At 45.7% G+C, this 12084-nt stretch overlaps 1 protein-coding gene across 1 annotated transcript; it reads right to left on the minus strand.

Annotated features, from left to right (window-relative positions):
- Positions 1–668: 668 nt before the first annotated feature.
- LOC311024122 (uncharacterized protein) lies at positions 669–7847 on the minus strand. Its single transcript, XM_084026390.1, has 6 exons — positions 7472–7847; positions 5012–5364; positions 4807–4882; positions 4339–4417; positions 3813–3996; positions 669–3695 (listed from the first exon to the last, which is right to left on the minus strand). The coding sequence occupies exons 2-6, from the start codon at positions 5360–5362 to the stop codon at positions 3087–3089; spliced, it is 1299 nt and encodes a 432-aa protein (XP_083882516.1). The 5' UTR covers positions 5363–5364; positions 7472–7847; the 3' UTR covers positions 669–3086.
- Positions 7848–12084: the final 4237 nt, after the last annotated feature.

The following is a 12084-nucleotide window of genomic DNA, read 5'->3' on the forward strand; positions in this document are numbered from 1 at the left end:
TTTTATATAATATTACAATTCACTTGCACCCATTTTTTTCTTTTTAAATCACCTCACACGTTTTGTATAGAAAATAAATCCCTGGCAACACATACGTTTTATGGACTGTAACAGAAACACAGGGTGCTCTGGTGACGCTTGGGTTAATTCCTGACTCACCCTTTTATTTTTTTTTTAGAGGGACTGAACTCACCACACTTGGGTGCACACATAAGACTTGAGCCCGTTTGGCTGTTCTGTTACAGGACCAGGAATCCACGAGACGTACCCACGCCAGGCTCCTCTCTATCAGAGATATTCACTCATTGTGATCTATGAAATTAACAAAACACACCGAAGCCACAGTAGTGTTTGTGTGAAGCAGCTGGTTAGAGGATCAGCCCCCCCCCCACTACTACGGGTCAGATTATGGAGACTGTAGTCTCACACCCCACCGCCCCCCTCCTCGCTGCCCTGTCCTTCCCTTCATCACCCCCTCTGCCCTCCCACCCACACGCACTCTAAAATCTGTAAATCTGCACCCCTCTGACTCACATCTGTTTAGCGAGAGCTGCTTTCATAAGTCTTGCTCATGTTGTTGTGTATAATATGAAAACAAAAACACACCAATAAATATGTAAAGGTTCATGAAACAAGCAGAAAAACACCGACATGTCAGTTTTCAAAAATGTGTCATTTATTAAAAGATTTTTTCTCCTGTTCATCATTATTGAAAAAAGTAGCCAGAACAGTAATATCATGTAAAGATGAGGTGAGAGAAAGAGTTTAGTTTAGATAGAAAAGATACTAACAGGATTGAGGGAGATGAAGGAGAGAGGGCAAGGGCAGACGAATGCAGCAGAGTTGGGGGAGGGGAGGCGAGGAGGGAACTACAGTCGGCGTTTACAGTTTAAGAAGAAAAAAAAGGCAGCTAAAATAATGAGACATTATTATTCCTGACCAATCAGCAGTGGTGGCTGCAGTAGAAAACATACATGAAAATAGGACATAAACAATGATAAATAAGTGCAATTGGTTTCTCCGTCATCCCACAACCATGTAAAACAGGAGTGGGGCGGAGGACGTCCCCGGCCTCTGATCAGCGTCTGGCACATCATACAGTCACATTTGAAGACGGGATGGGGGTAAGACTGACTCTGGGTCTGTGACTGAGGGTTGTTACTTACTCCTCAAACGTAGGCAGTGAAATGGAGGCTGCCGGTGGCTCTGTGTTCACATGTGAGATTCACTTTGTTTTCTGAGGAGACGTGGATCTTCTCTATGGAAATAGTGTATGAACCATTCACACCAATTAAAAAATATTTTAGTCTAAATATTTACAATACTTTTTTGCAATAGTCACATCGCTAAAAAACCCCTCTGACATTTAGAAGAATATTGTGAGCACATTTCCAGATTCGTCCTCTCAAACATGTAAATTAGAACTGGAACCAGGATAACGATAGCAGCAGTAGAGGGTGGTGCAAATAAAGATTTTCTCCCTTACATTTCTATTTTCCATTTTTTTTCTTTCAAGTTTTAAAGAGCGCCAGCTTCGTGTGCAGTTCAGTCTGTTCCTGTGTTGATCAGAACAGAAAGAAAAGCCACGAATGAAGGCTACACTTCAATGTGTCACAGAGTAGCCACTGCTGTTGGTGCGTGTAAAGGTGTAGTAACTGGAGATGTCGGGTTTTAAGCAGTAGATAGTTGGTGATACTATTGGTTTGGATGCTGTGTGTGAGAACTTGAGTAGAAAGCTGAAAACGACTACATGTAGGCGTCCGTGATTGAATGTGTGCCGGTTTTGTGAAATACAAGCAAACAATCAAAACGCAGCATGAATGCACTGAAAGCACCAAATACTTTTCCAAACACATCCTATTTGGTAAAAAGGCACAGTAGTCCAATTAGAAAAATTTCACTTCCTTCGTTTTTTTCTTTCCCCCCCTTATGATAGCAATACAAACCACAACCTGTCAACAGCACATTCCCAATCCTCTCAAAACAATTATAGGCCAAACTGTCCAAGAGCACAGCAGGCAATATTCAGCTGCCCAATAAATAAATACAAACAATAAATAAATGCAGTGTCCGATCAACACAAGAATAAATTAACCGTGGGACTTGAGAGTCACTTGTCATTGGCCAGCCCTCTGGCTTCTCAAAGTCTTGGATCTTGGTTTGTGGTCGAGGAACGGGCGGAAACATCTGATCCACAGTGTGATGAGAAAAGTTGACCTCTGATCGCTGTGATGTCACACCTCTCGATGCCAAGTGCCCCAACAATCGCTGGATTACATTCGTGAGTTGATGACATAATTTTTCCCCCACAGTCTGAGATGACTCTTGAACACGCCACACGTACAGTGATGCTGCACTCTGTACACTGTATTTTCTCACATCTCTAGCTACAAGGTTTCTCATGACTGCAGTGTCACGTTTCCTCTTCAAGCCAGATGCCTCATTTCTATCTACAAGTCAATGGAACGGCAAACGTGTCTCCCGCTGTCAGATTCAGCTGTGTTACTCACTCTGGAGATAAGTTACTGAAATCATAATAAACCCTGGAAGCTTCTCATTCCGAGTATTGACAGCAGCTTTTCTAGTTTCCGATAGTGTGGATAGTGTGTCCCTCAAGTCTGATGTCATCTCTCAATATAGTGATTGCTTTCATGCAGAGGACAAACTATTATTTGCTCCTAAAAATTACTCAACATCTCTCCTATTGATCATTACTCAATAAACTGCAAGTAGCCTTTCAGCTTTAGGTGTTTCCCGCCCCCCTTGACCACAACTGCTTTTGTGCATGTTTATTATGGAATCATCATATGGGATCATCAACTCTAATGGATTTGATTCCTTTAAACACATTATGCCATTTGAAATATGTGTTGCAGTTGTGGTTTTCATGAGGGGTTATGCATGATCCATAATCTGTGTTCAACATTTATCACCCACTATTCTTTCCTCCCCTTCCTCCCTTTAATGCATCTATAATCACAGGTCTTCAGCCTCTTCCCTTCTTCCTCATACAGCAGGTTTGAGCTCAGTGGTGTAAAAAAAAAAAAAAAAAAACGAGGCTGCCGGCTCTTCACTTAATCAATGCATCAGGTCTCCACGGGGGTGGGGCCCACCTCAGGCGAAGGCGCATGCGTGACTTGAGGAGGATGACTTTGACCCTGACATGTCTTGGTGGTCTCACTCTCACTCTGTTGTCCAGCAACAGGCTGGCTTTGGCAGTGGATTGGGTTCTTCAGATTTTTGTGGTGCTTGTAGCGTGTGGTGGAAGTGATGGAGCTGTCTTGTGTAGCCCGACTGCCCCTCTGTCTGGGTGGGAGGACGGCAGTGGCGGGCTGGTTTTCACCGATACCTGCCGTTGTTTCGTGTGAAGGGCAGGCCTTCGGTGGGGAAAGGATGGGGGCAACATGAACCCACGTCAGGCTCGGCTCAGAGCTTTGACCCGCTTTGTAATTTGATTGCTTGCCTAGGTCCTCGCTGTCGCTCTCCTTTCCCTTTGTGTCCTCATTTAGCTGGCTGTTGCTGGCCACATCTGGTGACTTTTGGTCTGCATCAGGCGCCAGTGATGGAGAAGGAGGGCCGTCCCGTTCGTCCTGATCTTGCTTCACTGGCTCCTCTTCTGAAGCGATACGAGGGCATTTGAGAAGCACGGGGGAAGGCGTGGCGGAGTCCGTACCCGTCCAGCTGAGTCTGCGTTTCTGAAAAATTTGTAGTTTGCAGGTGAATATACAATTCAGGTTGTGGCGGTGTTTGTTTGTGGGGTGTGCGTGTGCACAAGAAGGCTCTGGCACACACAGGAATGCATGTGTTCTCACCTTGACGGGGATGTGTGACTGATCCCTGTGCTTGTGCGGCGGCGTGGAGCTGGACGTGTTGTGGAGGGAGGCTGCAGGGGCCGCGGCAACACTGGAGGCTGCAGAGGCGTGCTGAGTGTGGATCTGAGGAAACCAGACCTTCAGCATCATCTCCACCTGGAGCAGAGTGTTCAGGTACTTCTCCCTACAAAACATAAAACAAGTCAAAAGGGAATTTTTAAGTGAGGAACACATGGCGATGCTACTGTGTTTAGTCATAGTAAAACATCTGGACGTTTATGGAGCATGAGGCATATAGATCTGGATACATTTTTCTTCTTATGTTCGATGTTTCGCTGCACTGCACGTGAATGCTGTAACTTTACCTACTCAATAAAACAGGAAGTGAGGACCTTTCTTGTTATAACAAAAATGTAATAAGCATTTACATGCTAAAATCCCACTGAGATGGAGCACCTAGTGCAACAGATAGTTATCAACTATGGCCAACTATGGTAGATGGCCACACTGTGACATGACATCTTACCCGCTGCTGGGTCTCTGCAAAACACCCACAATCCTCTGGATTCGATCCATGGCGACGCTCTGCTGGAAACTACTCAAACCTGTCAATCAAAAGCATAATCCCCAGTCAGCGTTTACACAGCAAGACACCATAGTCATGAAAAAGTCATGCACGTGTAGACAGCCTCTTTCTCTCTGACACGCCTACACACACATCGTGCTTAAACACACACCACTTTCACTTGTGGTATCAGTAAGTGAGCTGATGAGTCAGCCACAAGACTGTCAGGTCGCCACACACACAAACACACACACACCACTTTGGACTGCATCAATAGGCTCCGTCAATACAGACGGCTGCACAAAGTAGCACTCTCTTTTGAAATAGACGAGGCCACACAGATCATATGAACCTGTGTTCAGCATCTACTACTGCAACTGCCAGTGGGCACACATGCTGGACGGAAGGCAGTGATGTAAGGACGCTTACCTCGATCGAATCGGCCCCTCTTCAGTCCACTCAGCAGCTCCAACAGCGGCCTGACAAATCCCTGTAGCTCAGCACACTGACAGAGGAAGAGGAAGAGAAGATAGATTACTACTGAGTTTGGGTTAGGCCTTGCTGTCTGAATCAGTCTGCTGGGCTTTCCTCTGCACACACTCCTCTGTCATTCCTCCTCTCATCAGTCCCTTACCTTTTGAGCAAACAGCAGGTCTCCCTGTGATTTGGGGATCTGGCTTGTAGGATTTGTCTTGTCCAAACCGATATGAGCTGCCTTGCTGCTGCCGCTCTGCGACCTGTATGACTCCTCTTCCTCTTTATCTGTGAAGTCATCGCACGTCCACTGGGACCCAGGACTCTCCGACCCCCTGTCTCTATTGGCTACAGCCCCGTCCACAACGCCGATAATGACAGAGGAAGAGCCGTCTGTCAGGAAGACGTCTGTGTCGTCCTCTGCCTGCTCCGAGTCGCTGAACAAGAGGCTGTCACTGGAGCTCAGTGAATCAAAGGAGGGCTGAGAGGAAGTGCTGCCCTGGGACTGCATAGCTGTTGGGGCAGAAGCAGAGGGTTTACTGTTATTTTAACAGCAAATTCAGCTTAGAAAGAAACAAAAGAAGGCTTGGCTGAACGCTAAAATTAGCAATGTGTTACTGGAGTGAGAGGCAGGGCAAATGCAGACAGATGAGAAGTGAAAGTCTGGGCAACAGAATCATAGCAAAGACCTGCTTGCCATTTGGCAATACTCCATTCCCCCCCCACCCTTATCCCACTACCAAAAATAATAACCCCGATTACTCAACATGGTGGGTATACCAGTGCCCTAGTTTAACATGGTGCATGGCAGTAGGCGCACAATGGTAGTGCATGTCTGGCTCCCATTGAAGAGATTGGAGACTGGAAAGGAGAGTTAAATGTGAGGGGGATGGGAGCTTGTAGAGTAGTGAAATCAGAATAGGCAGCCTCTCTCTCTCTCTCTCCTACTGCCTCCGGTGCTCTCTCTAGCCCCTCCTTCCTGTCTCGGGCTTACTCTCCATCCCCCCTTGGATTCTCACACACACACACACACACACACACACACACACACACACACACACACACACACACACACACACACACACACACACACACACACACACACACACACACACACACACACACACACACACACACACACACACACACACACACACACGGTGTGTGTTCTCTCTCTCTCTCTCTCTCTCTCTCTCTCTCTCTCTCTCTCTCTCTCTCTCTCTCTCTCTCTCTCTCTCTCTCTCTCTCTCTGCACACAAGCCTGGTGCTCTTCTTCCTTTCCTCTTCCACAGACCAGACCTCCTCCTCCTCTCTTACTCACATTTTACATTCTGTATCTCTGGCCATGTGCCTCTCTCCCCATCTCATATCTGCATTTCCCTTTTCTATTCTCACTCTCTGTGTAATCCCCGAGTGCCTGCTGGTCTTTGATCCCACAAACACAGAGGGGGAAATTAGAGGGGTCACCGAGCACACACACACACACACACACACACACACACACACACACACACACACACACACACACACACACACACACACACACACACACACACACACACACACACACACACACACACACACACACACACACACACACACACCTTATCAATATGAGAAACCAAGTCTAAACTCACTCTCAGACAAAGGAGAGGGACACAGATTTATGAAAAAAGATGCAAGAACCACCCATTGAGTCCATATGAGAATATAGTACATTTTCAACATTATACAAAAAAAAGAAAAAAGAAAAAGAAAAATAGCATTTACGTTTTATTTGTGTCTGATAGCTGCCGTCACTTCGGGCTAGCCAGTCATCTTGAAACCAAATAGTTTACATGCTGCACGTGTTTATTCTTATTTCCTCAACATATGCTTTAATTTACAGCCTATGGTGGGTCTAATGGTGGGAGGGAGGTGATGGTGGGATGGGATGGAGGTTAGGGTGGGGTGGAGTTTAGGGTGGGATGGGATGGAGGTAAGGTTAGGATGGGGATGGAGGTGATGGTGGGGTGGAGGTTAGGGTGGGATGGGATGGAGGTAAGGTTAGGATGGGGATGGAGGTGATGGTGGGGTGGAGGTTAGGGTGGGATGGGATGGAGGTAAGGTTAGGATGGGGATGGAGGTGATGGTGGGGTGGAGGTTAGGGTGGGATGGAGGTGATGGTGCATTTGTCCGTACGGTCTGCACAGGTAGGCATGGACCATGAGGCTGCGTCTCAGGTGTCGGCTGCGTGTCTGCGCGGCACGATGCCCACAACAGGAACTAAAACAAAATGTTCCGCACATCTCTGACAAAAGCTACATCGTTTAAAATACACCGGAGTGACAGAACAGCGTCTGACTATCAGATATGAGGTCGGCTGAATCACGGTTTCATCACTGGAATGTTCTGGCACATAAAAAAAGATCTAGTAATCATTACACTATTGCTCTGTGAACAAAAGTAGACGCAGCCACGTGAGGAAACGGGGCTTTTGGCTACATTAACAGATAGTACCGGGAGTACAACACAGGAGACAGCGGGACGGGACATTCCTTTAGACTAGCCGGCCAACTTCGGGAAACGTTACCGGTGGTCCTCAAACAAATAAAACCGTTACGTTAGAGGAGATACTCACCTTCAATATGAGAGATAAAAAACAGCAGGTGCCAGAAACAAAGGGTAACGGCTCTATCTCCCTCCTCTTTGATACGACCGTCAGTACACACGTAGCCGGAGCTGCATAGGGGCGACCCGCCTTGGCTCTCTCTCCTCTCGCACTCTGCCCGGCCGACAGCTCGTCGGTTGGTCTTTGCTAGCTCTTTCTCTCTCTCGCCAGTTTACGAGCGTCAACATGTGCGCGGATCCACGTGCCCACGTTTTGCGCGCATTCCATTGGCTACCGGCCCGGCGGTGTCGCGTGCCATTGGCTGACCCTTCCAGCCAGTGATTGCATTACTCGCCGCCGATTGGCCGGCGAGCCGGGCACTCACGGCCCAGCCCACTCATGTGTCGCGCGTGTGCACGGTGTCGGGGCAGGCCTGCTCTACTACGGCGAGCTGGGTGTAAACACAAGCACGCGCGACAGACGCACAATAACGTCCCGTGCCTCAGATTTTGATCAAGCCCGCCTCCTCGCACTCACTGCCAAAACATCATCGCACATGAAATAAGAACCCTGATGCAACGCGGCGCACACATCCCACTGATGGGGTTTAATTGAATGAATGAATGCAGAACACCAGCAGAGCATAGATTACTTATTTTCTCCTCATGTCGAGGATGATGGACCACGAAACAGAGTGTTTCAAATCTCATCTCATCTGTAAGCTTCACTCTGGGGATTCATACACGGACTCACATGAACGCAATGACCTCTGTGTCGAGGGAAAACACAACTTAAAGGCTGACACGAGATCACCACACAAACCATTGTCATGTGATATATTATATGTATAAATTAAGTGTATAAAGTCAGTCTACAGTTAATATCTATATCCCCATCTCTGACACAATGCAACTTTAATAACCATGTAATGCTCCACGCTATTTCTAATAAGGCTCTTCAAGAGTAAAGTCAGTCATCAATAAGGTTAAACCTTACTTGAAGATCCTAAATGCCTAAGCAGTGAAGTTTCAGGAACACGCGAGGAGTATCACATGGCTGGCAGTACGCAACTGCTGGGAATAGGTCGACCTGTTATTCCAACAAATTTCTATAACCCGATACTAAATGTGTTATTGCTAAATTTGCTTTTTTCTAAATACTTATTGTGGTTTCACTTCAGGATATGTGAATTGTCTGTATTTTCTCCAGTTGTCTCATAAGTAGGCTAAAACTGACAAAACAGGCTTTGTTACTCAAATATTTTGTTACAAACATCCCTAAACAAAGCCTTAGAAAGAAGTTGTGTCATTTTTCAAGTTACACAATTGGAAAATGTGGCACAAATATGAGTTAAAAAGTTAAATTATTATTATTTTATTGCTATGCAATATTGTGTTCTATTTTGTGTCATCATGACTCTATTGTTAAAGTAAAAATCACTCGTACATCAAAAATGTAAGTGGGATTTTTAAAACAATACATGCAATTCTGTTTCCAGGCTCATGATTTATGGCCATGTTGCAACTTCCCCCTCCACTTAAGGTTACAGAGTGAACTCAGTGACACTTGCAACATGTCATGGGGTTTACCCTCACCATACACAAATAGACCACATACACACATTTTCTACCCCATTCTTGTATGGAGATGTACTGTTTTCTTTCTAATGAAAGTTTTTGTTGGTGTTTTCTCTCATATAATTGCAGATCAGCTGTGTTCACTTTTTCTCGTATTTTTAGATGTGGCATGTTAAAGCATGAGGACTGTTGGTTGCCTCTAAAGACCTTGCATGTTGAAGGCAGGGATGAAGGGGCTGCCCTTCCCCCACTATACATACAACATACACATGAACCCAGTGAACCCGCTCCTCAACACATAGCTACACAACAAGCTGTGTCCTTGTGTGATTGACAATGCCCTTCTTTGAGCCCTGTAACTATGTACCGTCACTTAGTCACCTCAACACCAGGTGAGCAAACTAGCCCCTTTTATTGTCAAAACACAATAATGGTTAACCTTTGGTAATAGTAAACCAAGGGAGAGGTTTCTGTTTGTGTGTGTGTGTGTGTGTGTGTGTGTGTGTGTGTGTGTGTGTGTGTGTGTGTGCGTGTGTGTGTGTGTGTGTGTGTAACAGGGACCAGGTCGATAGAAAAAGCTCTCCAACCCCCCACAGCATTCCTCTCCAGCACATGAACCCATTGAACCTACTCTAGGTTCATGGTGGTTGAAGACCACCCCCTCCATTTCCATCTTTCCATCTCCCTTTCCTCCCATCCCCCACCTGGTTTCTCTACTTGGTGTCTCCATCCTCTTCTCGTCATCATCCCGTGACATGGTTGAGAATTCAATAGGAGTGAACATGTCAAGTCTAAACCTATGGATGGTGCTTTTGTCAATGAAGTGGGTCAAAGTGCAATGTGTCAACCCGGTCACTAATCTGAAAAATATAGCCTTCCTCAGTTGGGTCGCTCAAGGCAGAAACGTAGTGCACATTTGGAATCAAAACAGACATGTTGCCTGTGAACTTACAACAGTGTGTCAATGATATGTTCATTCCCTGCTGAGGCTGTCCTCAGGTGACTCCATATGGCAGCGTACTCACATGATCCCGTGGTTTATGTCAGGTCAAGGCTGAATGAAATGGACGGCATTCATTTGTAGGGTTTAATGTTAATTTACCCAGGAGACGTTCGTCTCGAGGTATCACTCACCGTGAAAGCATGCAAGGGTTCATGCAGTGAAAGAATGCAAGCAGTTCCTGTAAGACACAAGCAGGTGTGGCCAGAGCAAGACACCAACAGAAATCTGAGCCGCCCGAGGGAAGACAGAGGCCTAAAAGAGAGACAAAATTGTAAACTCTCTCCCCACTCTGGTTACAGAAGCCGAGTGACCTATCACGTTTCACCTGGGAAACAGTCAAACACTGCTGCTGTGTCCTGTAGCTGCACTGCACCTGCCTGTCTGTCTGTCTGCCTGTCTGTCTGACTTCTCCTTCTTCACCCTCCTTTAAAATACAACGTTGCTAAAGCAACAAGATAAGATGTATATTCCATTTCTAATGTTTATGCGTAGCGCAACCTTCAGTGTCTGGAGAGTCGCTTCCAGTTCATATTCACTCACCATGGACATAGCATATATATATATATATATATTTTTTTTTGTCCTAGCCTCTGATTGGCAAGTAGTGTTGCCTTCACGAGCAAGATTGCTGGAAGGTTGATCGGATTAATCATTTCAAGTCTCATATATGATTGGAATGATTTATTTTACATTATAGTATGTTATTATGGTATGTATTGGGCTACAATGTAAGCATAAATCACTAGGAGCGCTCTTCAAAAAGCCTCCGGTCACGCCTCCTGCCTGTGCCGCAGCGTTTTCCGGCCTCTCACATCCGCGGAGCCGGGGCATGTGTTCATCGGTATAAACAGAGGGCTCTTCACATGTCGGGAGAGATCCTCCGCAGCGAGATTTGTGAATGAAATCGGGAGCCACGCCCCCCGTGTGGACGCGGCCAATGGTGCGTGAGAACATTCTCTGACCACGCCTCTCGACGGAACGCCGAGCGACCAATGGGAGGCTGCTGCTGTTGCATAATTTGGCTGGAGCGCTTCAGCCTGAGCGAGTCGACGCACAGTGCGAAGAGATGGAGCGGAGAGAGACGGGGAGGTGGAGGAGAAACAAAAGTGGATTTATAGTGGCGGGGATATGAGATGATGTGAGGAAACATGAGTCACCGCAGAAAACAATAATATATGACTTCTTTGACAAGAAATAATTACACACACAGGCCATAGCTACAGGCTACTTAATGCAGGATAGGCTACTAAGAGTTGAGATAAAATTAAATCTGTCTGTCTGTCTGTCTAGATAGAGTTACCATACACAATATGGTACGTGATGTAGCCTTTAGCATGTTTTATTGATTTATTTGTTTTATTTTAAAGTTCATCTTTGACTCCTGAATGCAATGAAGTAATCTAGATACAAATCAATACCCTTGGCTGGATTGACTTTGAGATTTTAAAGGGAAAATTCACCCTAAAAAACAATTGGAACCAGGATCAGTTTTAGTTAAAGCAGGTTTTTACATTCGCCTTGGCGTGTTGGTGCATAAAAACACACACAGTAACAGAAAAGCTGCTGGATGTTTCATCACAGCTATGGACCGTCATTCCCCATCAGAATGTTCCGTTATTCACCGTCTATGGAGCATTTCCAAGGTCGTAACATAGTTTTTACGTTACAGGAATGACACAATGCCAGTTCAGTTTTTCCATATAAGGAATCAGCCTAAACATGTCACGTGGAGAGGGCTCCCCCTCGTGTTCAAACCTGAACAAGTCGTCCAGTAAAGTTCCTGCATAGTCTGTTCAGTTTATGTAACCTTGTAACAGAGACATATTGTGAATTCAAAGTGTGTCATTTTAATTCACAGCTAGTCTTTATTCAGACTAGATAAACATAAATAAAACATTTTGATATGACGGGATGGTGCACGTTTATGCAACCAAAGAAACAGTTATATCTTCAGCATTCATATTTTAGTCTATATGCTGCATTTGGCTGTGCAGAGAATTGAAGATGAAAATAACAGAGCTTTTCCGCAGCAGACATTTTTACATGTCACAGATGTTACTAAC

The sequence above is a fragment of the Eutrigla gurnardus genome (assembly GCF_963514095.1).
Source record: "Eutrigla gurnardus genome assembly, chromosome: 14".
NCBI lineage: Eukaryota > Metazoa > Chordata > Actinopteri > Perciformes > Triglidae > Eutrigla > Eutrigla gurnardus.

Excerpts from the sequence above, each read along its gene's own strand:
- LOC311024122 (XM_084026390.1), bottom strand. The coding sequence starts at position 5,362 with ATGCAGTCCCAGGGCAGCACTTCCTCTCAGCCCTCCTTTGATTCACTG. Across the intron at positions 4,883-5,011 it reads ACCTGCTGTTTGCTCAAAAG|TGTGCTGAGCTACAGGGATT; the intron begins GTAAGGGACTGA and ends TTCCTCTGTCAG. Across the intron at positions 3,696-3,812 it reads AGTCACACATCCCCGTCAAG|AAACGCAGACTCAGCTGGAC; the intron begins GTGAGAACACAT and ends CAAATTTTTCAG.